The sequence below is a fragment of the Cyanistes caeruleus genome, chromosome 13, assembly GCF_971803275.1.
Source record: "Cyanistes caeruleus chromosome 13, bCyaCae1.hap1.1, whole genome shotgun sequence".
NCBI lineage: Eukaryota > Metazoa > Chordata > Aves > Passeriformes > Paridae > Cyanistes > Cyanistes caeruleus.
In genome coordinates, this window is record NC_141713.1 from 12,034,824 (window position 1) to 12,047,938 (window position 13,115).

A 13,115-nucleotide genomic window follows, 5' to 3' on the forward strand; every position below is an offset into this window, starting at 1 on the left:
CACTGCCCTGTGGGAACTCAAAAAACTCTCCACTTCCAAACCATCCTTCAGGGCAGAAGATATACAGAATTATTTTACAGTGAGTACACTGAAAAATTACAATAGTACTAAAAAAGAAACCTTTGTAAAAACCATTTTATAAAATTAAATACCTTCTTTAGTATAGTACCACAATTAAACCACAACATTGTAGTGAGTCACATGAAATAAGCCCCAGCCTTATAAATTTTCAGCCATTTTTTTTACTGAGACTCTTTTTGCCCTGTATATGCTGTTCCTTTCCAGGTGCAATTGGCCTCTGTTACTGCTGTAACCAAAAGTTACAGATTTCTCAAAGATTTCTTGCACTAATCTCAGGGAATTGTCCCTGAGAAGCATTCTTCACTAAACATAAGGAAGAACATGGAATAAAGTAACTTATCATAAATAATATTAGCTCCTGTTAAAAAATAAATCAAATGTTCCTTGGATACACTGTTCAGAACTTCACATAATATTGTCTTTACAGAACTAGTATAGTGCTTCAGGAGCTATACTGACACTGACTATTTTAGACTTTATTTTACCCACCTGAAATACAACTCTGGATTTCTCAAGGAGGTATGTTCTCATATTAGCTCCAATGATTTGGTAACCCCGATCAAAACTGATTTCAGTGTATTTTCCAAATCGACTGCTGTTATCATTCCGGGTGGTTTTTGCATTTCCCACAGCCTACAGAAATTATAAACTTTTACAATTTGATTTACTCATGTTTCTCATAAGAATAACTTAGTCAAAACTTGAGTCAACTACAAATCTCTAAAATCAAAGGTGCTCAGGGATCAATCTCAGCACTGAACTGTGTTACTTAAATTTTGAAGCCCAGAATTGAAGACAAGCCTCAAGTCAAATAGTATAATGCTACATAAACTGAAAATTAGACGAAGTATGCTCTTCCACCAGAAGGATCCAATTAATAAAACCAAACTTGTTCAATATTGTTATATCATCATCTACTTAAGTGGTCCAACAGCACTCTGGAGACAAGCTAGCACCTCCACAGCGCCACTGGTAAATCAAACAGGAGCGGGTGTTCCCAAGGCTCTTTCCATCAGCAACATCCAGAGGCTGAACTTTCTAATATAGGTATCTATCTCAGACAGATAAAGCATCCCTAAAGATTTCAAACAAAATTTCCCAGAAGCTCTCAGAATTCTTCCCTTGATGAGTACAGACTTGACAGACACTCTCCAAAACTTACCTCTGTTATTGGATTGGATGCCAATACTTTATCCTCCACGTGTGCATTGCCGCTTGACTTACTCACAGTGGCAAAGTATCTCATAGTATACCTTGCAGACACAGTCTTTCCAGCTCCTGATTCTCCACTGACTATAATAGACTGATTTTTGTTATTTCTAAAACCAAATAATCAGACAGTTCATGTCAGACATGTCTAAAGTGCATGTATAAGTGTAGGAATTACACATATGAAACAATGTTTGAAATCCCAGCTGTGCCCAACTCTCATATACCAGTTCCATCCTTCATCCATTCTTCTCTTACTCCTCTTCAGCTGTAACCTCTAGGCTGATGTCACTGCTGTTCACTAAGTCAGTGTTTTACCCTTCATCAAGAATGAAAATAGTTTTGAGTTCTAGAATTTCCTCAGCTGGTAAAGGAATCCCTTCTCCTCTAATTAAGCTCTATCTTCAAATGTATTCCTAATAGCCAGTGGCACATACAGTAAAATTAAGTGACAATTAACACTGACTGCCTCTAGACTTGAAGTGTTATTTATGGACATTAAATAACATACTGAACCTTGCCATTTGCTTGTATGCTTCTTCTGCCACAGCAAATATGTGTGGATCCATGTCCCCCATGTTTTGCCCACTGTATGCATGGATAATGGCATCTCCATATATTGGCAGCTGCTTGTAGGGGTTTATTGCAACCAGAATTATTCCTACAGCCAAGTGTACAAAAGAAAAGTAAAACACAGGTTAGTTATATGGAATGCCTGTTTTTGGCATCAACATTTGTAATAATACAAAGCAGCAATTGTCTACATAGAAGATGCTGATGAGCAAACAGGTCTATACTCACATATAAAACCAGTTAACATGAGTTAAAATTCATTTCAGGAAAACATTACACACATGTTGCAAACAAAATCAAGATTAATACTTCTTTAAAAATATTTTTTAAGACCTCTACATTTCACTTAGCTTACCACTATATGTGTAGATAAGCTTGGACTCCACAAAACGAATTTTAAGGTTGTGTAGAACAGCTGGTTCGTGGAGATAACTGAGTGCAGTGAGGTCATTTTCACCAACAAGTATGTCAGGATTTCGTAGTGGTGGCAAAGCAGCCAGATCAACAGGGTAACTCAGCTCCTGTCAACAAAAATTACTTGAAATGTCATAAAATGCATAATGTCTGCATTAGTACAAATCTTCTATCTTTACATGAAGTTACAGAGATGATGCAGCCCTGTCTGATTTTCTATTTCATTGATTCCATACATCCCACTGAACTTGGGAGAACTAGAGCTGTTTGTTGCTTATGAAAAAGAAAGCCTCATTCTCTTTATTTACAATATTTTGTATTGAAATCTGTAAAAATGGAACATGTTTAGCTCTCTAAAGACAGGCATATTTCAAGTACAGTTGAGAATAATAGAACAGCTGCAATTGAATGAAAGACCTGGCCAGAACTCAGGTCAGCTCTATAGCTACCCTTACAGTTCCTCAGTTTTCTTCACAGAAAGTTTAAATCTCACTTCTGTTTCTTTCAACAAATCCATTTAATCATACCTTCAATACTTGTCTTTATGGAACAGGAATGCAGAAATACAGAAATGCTTTCAAAGTATTAAATATGTAAAGAACTTGGATACTAAAATTAATAGATCTTGCACAAACCAACAAAAAAAGCAGCAGCTGGCTCTGAGAGAGAACTATGCCTGCCCTGCACTTCAGATTTTTACTGCAATTTAGGATGAGTTTCAGGGCTTGTTTCCAAAGCGATCTTTGAGGTCTGTTCTCCATACTAATGTAAACAGACAGTGGAACTGCACTCATATTTTTGGGCAGCAGATGTGTACTGCACCAATTTCAATATGTTGAAAAGGGGAAATATGTTATTTAGATCCCATAATGGTGAGTCATATATTTCTACATAAACATATCTCAGCAAACACCACAATAATTCAGGTTTTTCTCCTTACAGTTCCATCTTCTAATTGCACATGGAGAAAGCGGTCTCCAGCTTTGTAGTTTTTGGTGATTTCTGCAGACTGCCAAACTTCTTCCTTATCAGGGATCCAAACTCTATTGTACTGTAACAGAAAAAACAAGGCAATAGTTAACTTAGTTACTTTTATAATTCCAGGCTAGCATTAAAAATACCTTTCAAACATCAAGTGCAACCCAGTTTGAGGACTTCTGGGGATTATTATTAGCTCTGTACAGCAGGATATATTTTTTGTGGTTTTGCTATTTTTCAGGAAAGAATAAAAAAAGAAAGCAGACTCATTAATTTCAGACATGCAAATTCTGCTCCTGTTCAGAGCAGAGTCTGCAGAACAACACAGCGTGCAGGAAGGTGAGCAAGGGCCAGGCTCTTTAAATCCTCTAACACTGAACAAAGACTAAAATACCCTTAAGGGAGAGACCTTGTTTCTAGGAGGGTTCAAATAAGCAAGTACCAGAGAAAATATCTCATTTACCAGAATTCAGACCATCAATATAGACAATCACTTCCCTGAATTCAAGTACAGGACACTGAACTCAGGATGCATTTTGCCATAGGCACATCCAAGAAATACTCTGCACAGTTCCCTTTCTTTTAATGGGACTGAAGTGACACCTCCAAACATCTTTCCCTGCTCTAGGACAAACTTCAAAGACTACTGGCTGGTTTCTTTCTTTACAAGCATCCACTGGCATACTTTAGATCCATCCCAGCAAGGTATCTCTAATCCACTGAAGCATAGATATTTGAGGAAAATACTTGAATGTAAGTTATGCTGTTTGAACCATTTAGTTCTCCTATGCTGAGGTTAAAATGCTGAAGCCAAAACAGCTTCTTTAAATGCTCTGCCTGAGAAGCTATGAGAAACAACATGCCATAAAAGGATGTAACACAGCTGGAAACCTCCGTCAGTAGGGAATTACTTTACTGATGTGGAGTGTGTCCTTCTCATCCTGACAGAGTTTGACAAAGCCACATCATCTGTCCCTACTCACACAAGAAACTATAATGTATAGTCTTCCGTCATCTTTTTGTTTTATAGCCAGAACCCTTCCTTTAATTCCCTCACCCTAGCTATATTCATGGTCAGTTGAAAGAAGCTGTTTAAATAAACCTGTGAGAACTGTTGCAGCTGCTTACCTGAAAAATTAACATTAGTCATCATTTCATGGAGTGTGAGCAGATGCACAGATACCTTGGGGACTTGTATTCCCCCCTTCATTTTGGTGCTGCAACTGTTGGTTTTGGCACAAATGACCTTTTTCCACTCTAATTTAGAAGAAGCCTTGGAAGGTCCAGTAGCTTCTCAGAACATGAGTGTCTCTGCCCCAGGAACGCCACTGAACCATGGTGGGTGTCTACAGAGGTCCCTGCAAACTGCCCTGTACAGCTGCAACTTCCTCAGGTCTGGCTCCCAAGAATCAACACCAAACAATTTAGGGTAGGAGGGACTTACAAAGGAACGTCCTGTGAGCTAGCCTGTGCAGCTCAGTGACTTCTCCAGCTGAGTTTTCAGTATCTCTAAGGACAGGCATGGACCTTTCCAGGGAGCCCCACGCCAGCCTGGTGCCCATCAGGGGATGAACAGCCATGGAAACTCAGCTGCTTCCACAACACCTCTTTGCTGATGCTTTCAGCATGATGGCATTTTTTCACACAATATCCAAAATCACAAAGACATTTTCTAAACAACCCCAAACCACTGTAATGGCAATGTTTCCACCCCCTTGTTACCAAGGGGACAAAAGCCCAGCTCCACAAGTATTTATTTAATAGCCACATGAAAGACGTGGCTAAATTAGCTTTACATTTGAGTTTTCCACGTTTGTCCAAGTATAAATTGTTATTTGTATCGTTCTTACACTATGCTGATCTCCTCCCGGCTTACAGAAAGCGCTTGTTAAATTGAATTCTTTGTTTGCTGTTATTCTTTGAGAGTTAGAATATCACCACCAAACAGCCTCAGGGGCACCCAGTGTGCTCCCATGCAAGAACATGAACTGCACTCGGTCAAGGACGAGAAAGGGAGGGAGAAGAACGTGATAAAAGCATCGATTCTCCAGGAAAGGCCCCTGGAGTTGCAGGAGCCTCCATTGGCAAATGCACCCAGCCTACAGAGTTGGCCGTCTCCAAACCCTGCCTCGCAAGTAAACAGACGGGAGTTTGCTCATTTCCGTGTCGGGTTACACCCGCACTCCTTCCCCCCTTCACCTGCCTGACATTATTCCTGGGAAACCCGCGTTCCTTCTGCCAGCGGCAGCATTATTCCCGGGAAACCCGCCTTCGTTCTGCCAGCGGCAGCAGGAGCCGCCAGCCCTGCGGCGGGCCCGGGCTCCCTGAGGGCTGCTGCAGCTACGGGCTTAGCCCATCACCGACATACCCCTGTCCGTTCTGCTATTTAAAGCTAAGCAAACAAACGATACGTCACAACACTCCGGTGACTACAGGAGAAGTGGGAAAAGTTGTGCAAAAGTTTCAGCAGACGCATTAAGGAGGAAGAATCTTTGCTTCAGGGCCGAACTCTGCCCCACACATTCAGTATTTGCCCAACAGAAAGCGCTCCGAGCCCGAGTGCCCAGGGAAGGGCACTTAAACCTTCACGTTGGCAAATCGCTGCCTGGCACAGCGGGACCTGCTCCCGGAGGCCGAGAGTCTCGCAGGAGCAGCGCTCCTCTCCGAGGGAAGCGTCTCCTCACGGTGCTCCCGGCGCGATGTCCCTCACGGCCGGCTCCGCGCTGCGCCCACGGCCCGCGGGCGCACGAAGCGAGCACGGCCCCTGTTCGCTTCCCCTCGCCCCTTCCCCGGCCTCTTCCTCCTTCCCCAGCCCCGCTCACCTGCGTGTAGAGCTCGGCCAGCGCCATCGGGCCACAGCCGCAGAGCCGCCGCAGGTCCCGCAGGTGACCGCGGCCCGGCCCCCGCCCCGGGGCGTGGGGAACGGCCCTGCCCCGCTCCCCGGACAGCCCAGCCCCGGTCCCCGGCCCTGCCCCGCTCCCCGGACAGCCCAGCCCCGGTCCCCGGCCCTGCCCCGCTCCCCGGACAGCCCTGCCCCGCTCCCCGGCCCTGCCCCAGCCCTGCCCCGCTCCGGTGACCGCAGCGCCCGGCAGAGCGGGCAGAGCCGTGCGGGGCAGGTTCCGCGGCCGGCGGGCAGCAGGAGCCCGGCTCTGCCCGTCCAGCCGAGCTGGGCAGCGCTCTCTGGCACCGTCCTGGCACAGCCGCCACCTCCGATACACCTTCAGGGACCGGGAATGATGGACAATGCGGACACTACTGGGAGCAGTTCTGACCCAGCACAGAAAACCAACAGAAACATTAATCACCTCCTTACAAAGCACTGTAAAGCAATTTCTACGACAAGCTCAGAATAAGATGAAAATTAACAACTCTGTGTGCGTTCAGTAGGTTTAAAGCGCTAACAGGTGCTAGTTAAATATCCTTTATGAGGAAGAAGACTTGAATAACCCCAATGCCGTGTTTTTAGCAGCTGGATACGTGCCAAGAGCCACCAGCCCTCCCCACCTGACACAAGGAGCTTGCACGGCACACAAGGGAACGGTGTAGTGAAGTTACTCCAACTTTATTTCAGGAACAGTTAATGTTAGATGACAGAACACCCTAACTAGAAATGGGTTTCGCTGAACAAAGTATTTGCCCGTAAGCACAGCCGTTTATGGCACACCGCTGCTATCTGGGTGTGTATTTACACATCCTCGGATTTTAACCAACTCCCTTGGCAGTCAACAGCAGGCCTGCCATGGAGGCAGAGGGAACCCTGTGACCATCTGGGGTCTGTGCCAGCACACAGCTCATGAGCCACCAACCGACCAAAAAAACCTGAAACAAACTGTACAGTTGTACTTTTATTTGGACATTTTCCAGTGATAGCTATTAGGCTACAGTTTCTATGATGCATACATTTACTAAGTACAACATCAGACACTACAACAGATCAGAGCTCAGGTAATTCTGACAATGTTTTGTTTTTCATCTATGTACGGTAGTGGCATCAAGTGAAAACCTATGTTCAAAGGCTTTTACTCATCGCATGAAGTATCAGCATCTTAAAAAACCCAGGTGTTTACTCCTAATTTTAGTATGGTATTTGAAATGTCTTCAGTTTAAATCACAAATTACATATAGACCTTTAAATTGCAATTGCTGGTGTTTCCAAGTTGGGAACAAATGTTGCTGGATATCAATCCACTTTCAATGAAGCTGATGCTGCTTTTTCCTGTGATAGATTAATCTCATTTAACTGAATTAAGCACTTTTATGTTCCATCCCAGTTTGAAGTGTGAGGAGCAATTTTTCAAAATTTGGGTAGAAGACTGTGTCCTAAACATCAGAATAAAATGATCACTGGAATAAAAATACACCAAACTGAATGAGGTAATTATTGTGCAAAATCTGTAGAATAACTGTATATATTTCTAAGGGGTCACTGACAAGTATTTTTCCAGCATCTGATAAAATCTCTTATCTCAATAGATAATAAATTAAAATATAAAAGATATGTCCACATTAAGAGAGCATAACAATGATTCAAAGGAAAAAGTTTTTTAAATATTTCTGCATTATATTCCATGGTTAAAGAGATTTTAGTCCTAAGGTGAAAGTTATATTATACACTCACACTAAAATTTTACTTCTGAAAAGTGCATGTAAAATACTGTCATGTAAAATGTTAGATGAATTACCATCAACACATCTATTCCAACTCAAAAATATTTTCCTTTAAAACATGTCAAGCAGCATGTACTTTTAATGTGATATAAAAGTAATACCAGTCAAACCACTGAGTTTAAGGATGATACCTATAAATTACTAAACACTACTTTTTTTTAAGGAAATGATACAATAAGGCTTTTTACAGGTAAACAAAATTTAAACAAAAATACATTTAGGCATACATTTTAAATACTAACGCTGAAATAGTGGATACATTTCCTGATCTACAGTATGAACATACTGTAATGCCAATTGTTTGGTTTTCAATAGGAGGAAAAAACTGGTAGGTCAGCATGTTCTCATGTGTTTTCTTTCCTAACCCTGTTACTGGATGTGAAGGCTTTGCCATGACATTCTCACAAGTACAGTACCCTGACAGTCTGAAAACGACCTTACAACTTATTTGGAGCCACTTGACAGCAGCCAGAATCTCAGAAACCAAGTAACATTTGGAAAAGGAGTGTTTGGTACACCATGCAGAGGAAAACAATCTAAATCGTTCAGCAAAGATCATTCAGAACCTTTTTACAATGCAGTACTGAGTTTCTGGGAGTACTGACATGATCCATCAAATGTAATATGGGCCATTTGAATACAAGATGAAAGGAACATCTTAAAATGATACTGACAAAGTTTATGTTGTCTTTATTTCCAACTTTAGCAACCATACAAAGAGCACGTCTGCCTCTCAAGTAAAACAAAACGGAAATGTTTCAGTCTGCTTAACAGCAAATCTTTTCTCTGTGAATCTGCAGGCAAACAGAGGAGCACCGAGCAGTCTAATAGTGTACCTCTAGGTTATTTACCAATATTGTAAAATAAATTAACGTTAACACTAAGATGCAGATTATTATAATACATTAAAAATATTGCACAATGCAACTGAGCAATGTGTGTGGCTTTATTTTTACATGTATATTTGAGCCATACACCACAGAACTGGAACCTTACGCGAGGCTTCCGTGCTTATGCCCCGCACTGTGAAATGTGAATTTTATATAGCAGACCCAAAATGTGGGAGACAGAAAAATCTTTCCAGTAAAATGTGCAACATTCAAAATAACTCAGTTTCTCATTATGCACTCTGATTTCCAACCATTAAATCAGCATGAATCATAGTCAAGTGACAGCATCATAGACAAAACCTACTTAACTTTCTTGTTAGTCAACCTTTCTAAGAATGAGAGCCTTGGGCTACTGCAGAATTTTTCTATTAAAGTTTTCCCTCACATATTCCAGTGTGAAAGAAGACTTTTCTCTGGTTTGTTGTTTTTTTTAAGTGGCAAAAGCCCAAGACATTATACTCAAAATACACATCGTCATCTCTGGGGTCTACAAAGAACATTAGACAGGCTCTATAACCTTAATAAATACTTAAAATCATTACTGACTTCTGATCGTTTGCTTCAAGATTCTGTATTTTAAACTAACTACTTTTAAAAATAACTAAACATATAATTTCCAGTGTGCTACTTGTGCTTAGTTACCGTTTTCCTCTACAGGTGTTACTTGATACAATGTGCAAAAATCCAGTTAAAATAACAGACTGCAACAGACTGTAAATAAGGTTGACAACAAAAAATGAAGTATCTTATTTTTAGTGCTTAGTATGATACTGTCACACATTTAAAACAACAGAATATGCAGCAGCGATTTAGTTTGCTTGGTAAACCACAGTTCTAACAAATGAACACCTAAGAGCATATAGTGAGCTATAAGACTTACCACTACAGTTTATTTCAAACTGACATAAATGAGGAAGTGGTTTAAGAAATAACTTTATATATTGCCAGTTTGTGTTTTTCCATTCCAGTTTTTACAAATTAAATGTAACAGGCTCCCATGTGACTGTGTATTCTACTACAAAATGCCTTACTTTCAAGTCTTCCATGTCCAGGACTGTGACTGTCCCTGTTGGTCCCCACCCATGAGAAGATTACATATGGATTTTAATTTACACTATTTAAATATGTTACTAAAGATCTAAAAATGTCTCTAGACAGCTGAAGACACAATTTTTGTCCAAGCCCAATTTCCATACTCTGGAAACGTATGAATCAGTGATGTCCTCATAAATGCAATGACCGAGCACAAATGCACATCTTCCTAGGAGCATTCAGCCTGTGGTGCTGCTGGGCAGTTTCCAGCTACCTCAACTACACATCTGGGCTTAGACAGGCTTTTGTTCAGAAAAGGTGGGTTTAGTGGCTCACTATGTTTGAACAGGTACAGAGATCAGGCAACCGGTTCTCCATCTAACACTGACGGCACATCCTTGCGATCAGACACGTGATATGAAACCCAGGCCCAAGCTGGCTGGGATCTGAATGGTTTCTAAAGCCAGAGAGGATGGATTAAACGGAAAAGTAACAGGGAAGATGTGTTTAGCATCCATGAGCAACTGAGGAGAGTCCTTCCTGTCTCGCAGACGCACCTGCAAAGACAAGAAAGTGGTGACACCAGTGCTCAGCCAGCTGACAGACAGCAATCACCTCCCAAAGATGGTCTGTGCTTACAGACGTGTGTGCAAACACTGTGTGCTAACCTGAGCCGACACATTTACACCAACTGTGCCACTAAACTGCAGTTACTTTGATCAGCTTCAGTTCTGCACATCACCCTGTTACAATGCAACCTGGGAATACTCAGATTCCCTGCAAAAGGAAGACTTTGCCCAGTATCTGGTAAGCATCTTTTCAGTAAGTGGAATTACAGCTTTATCTCAGTTCTACCTTCCCAATCCCCCTTACCTTGCTATACTATAATTCAATTTCTACTAGACCAGAAAGCTCATGTTTGTTTCTTTAATTTTGCTCTACTGGCTGTTTATCTTTGGAGTTTTCAAATCTTCGTTTTCATCAATATATATAAAAATAGAAGAGGTAAATTAAGAACTTTGGTATGGATATAGGCCTCATTTTCCAAAGCACAGAACTTGACATGCAGACACAGGTCTGAGTAAATCTGCATATCTAAATCTCAGTGCTTGAAAAGCTGTCATACAAGTGAGCACACATACACAAAGATGAATAAATACAAAAACCTGTCACCTGAAAACCTCATTCCTACTGACAGGGAAGCTAACACTTTCATGTAAGTCTGGAGGCAGGAACTTGTGATTGCTTAAATTTTAAGGCTGACATCACCTTTTCAATGCTGTTAAACTATGATAGCTAAAAAGCATAGTTAAATTCATTTTCATGAATGCATTTCAGAGTGCAAGCAATTTTGGCTTATCATAGGTTTTCTTAGGAAGAGTCAAATGGTTTTTGATGAGGAGACAGACATACCTGTATTGTACGTATAAATGACACCAAGACTCTCTCTTCAAACTCATTAACTGGAGTATACAAATTCAGAACTTTTACAATCTGTGAAAAAGAACAATCACTTTCAGGTTCATGTTATTGATCAACCAACAGATGCATCCATGATTACTAATAAAATAATTTTAAAAGTAGCTACTGGAAAAAGAAAATTATTTAAAAGTATGTGCTATTTTTTTTGCTTTATTGATTAATGCAGAATTCCATCACCCTGCTCAATGCTATCAATTAAATGACTGCCTCCTTCAGAACATGTGCTCTTTGGAGGTAGAAACCCTAAATTTCTACGTATGTGATGAAAATACCAAATAATGGAAAAATCACATGAAAAGTAACTGATTATTTTCCTACCCAAAAACATGATGCATTTCTCACTCTAATTTTGACCCTGCAGTCATGACCTCCTATAGTCTCACAACTTTTCTGTTATTCAAGAGAGTGAGCTATTTCTCTAGAAACAGGGTTAAAACCACCAAGAGAAAGAATTAGATAACAAATACTTCAAATAATAATATAGGTGAAACTTGTAAAATCTATTAAAAAAATCTCTTTGTTTTTTTACTAAAAACTTTATTAAAAAAACAAAACACTTTGTTAAAAAGTTAGAACACAGTACATGGAATTCTAACTTATTCAGTAGAAAACGAAATGATTTTCCAGTAATCTGAATTAATAAATCAAAATGGTTTTATCAACACAACTGCTAGTGCTGACACAACTGTGAAAGAAATAGGGAAATTTCTTCCTTTTCCTTGTGAGAACTGTTCATTAAGCAGCAAAGATGCTTGGGTCCATTTACTCCTGTACAAGTTCTAGCATGGTTTGAAAAAGAAGTGCAACAAATCTGTACAAAATCTGAGCTTTCAAAAATAGGAATCTGTTTACTCAGATCCACTTGGTTCAGCCTTTGAGGCTAATGGCTGTGGTAACTCTACACTCTTGTTTGCAGACTCAGAGACAACAGCTCTGAATTGTCCATCAGCTTGGCTGGATACCAACTCTGATGGCAGAAAGATCAATTCCCGCTACCCTAGGCAGAGCTGTGTGGAGTACAGAGATGTCTTTCAATGAAGACTTTTCTCTAAGGATTTCCAAAAACTGAGAGACTGTGTATAGCACTGCACCCTGCACAATCTATTCAGCTTCCTCTCATTTGTTCAAGACTTATCTCAAACATCAGACTCAAAAGGGTCTGGTCCTTTTTTCACCCCTCCCCAAATTAATCTATTTTAGTAAAACAAAGTAAGAAACCTCCAATTCTTGTGTGACAGCAGTGCTGGCAGGGATAGCAAACACCAACAGAGCAGAGAGCTGCTCAGGAGGGACAGCAGGACAGACTGAGGATTTGCTCACCTGGGCAGTAGTCAGTGCGTTGCACATTGAACAAATGGCTTCTGCATCTTCATCTGTTTTCTTTTTTACCTGCAGCAACTGTGCAGCCTGGATGAGGGGTTCCAGGGTTTCCTTAGCACCACTGTTCATCAAATTTTTATCACGTAGCCATTCTTCCAGTTGACTCACATTGTATCTGTACAAAGAGGTAAGAACATCAAGAACATTAATACCTGATTATGGATAAATGGAAAGCATGTGTAATTTCATGTTGATTTCCCAGTGCTGCTTATGTCCTTATGTGTTTTTCCTTCTTGTTATTTTGTCTTCACACTGTTTTCTTCCAATTAAGGCAGGGATTTTGACTTTCGTAACAGTTAGAAACTATGGTCAAAGATTTCCACTAACTAGTCTTTCCCATTTGTTACTCTTCCTATTAATTGTGTGAATGTGATAAGAAGAAAGGCAAATGAGATTTTGTCCACACTG

General features: G+C 40.6%; 2 protein-coding genes across 6 annotated transcripts in view; both read right to left on the reverse strand.

Annotated features, from left to right (window-relative positions):
• The window catches only part of MYO5C (myosin VC), a 33,263-nt gene extending 27,042 nt beyond the window's left edge, over nucleotides 1–6,221 (reverse strand). Inside the window, exons 1-6 of the mRNA XM_086849811.1 lie at nucleotides 6,078–6,221; nucleotides 3,218–3,328; nucleotides 2,219–2,384; nucleotides 1,807–1,951; nucleotides 1,244–1,400; nucleotides 571–714 (exon numbers count right to left, since the gene is read on the reverse strand). Of these exons, the coding sequence (XP_086705937.1) occupies nucleotides 571–714; nucleotides 1,244–1,400; nucleotides 1,807–1,951; nucleotides 2,219–2,384; nucleotides 3,218–3,328; nucleotides 6,078–6,104 (750 nt within the window). The 5' untranslated portion in view covers nucleotides 6,105–6,221. The remainder of the gene's footprint in view (nucleotides 1–570; nucleotides 715–1,243; nucleotides 1,401–1,806; nucleotides 1,952–2,218; nucleotides 2,385–3,217; nucleotides 3,329–6,077) is intronic.
• Nucleotides 6,222–7,087: 866 nt separating this feature from the next.
• The window catches only part of MYO5A (myosin VA), a 96,209-nt gene continuing 90,181 nt past the window's right edge, over nucleotides 7,088–13,115 (reverse strand). For all 5 annotated transcript variants that reach the window (XM_086849867.1, XM_086849865.1, XM_086849869.1 and 2 more), the window contains 3 exons: nucleotides 12,648–12,822; nucleotides 11,259–11,339; nucleotides 7,088–10,402 (listed from right to left, as the gene is read on the reverse strand). In XM_086849867.1, the coding sequence (XP_086705993.1) occupies nucleotides 10,250–10,402; nucleotides 11,259–11,339; nucleotides 12,648–12,822 (409 nt within the window). In that variant the 3' untranslated portion in view covers nucleotides 7,088–10,249. The remainder of the gene's footprint in view (nucleotides 10,403–11,258; nucleotides 11,340–12,647; nucleotides 12,823–13,115) is intronic.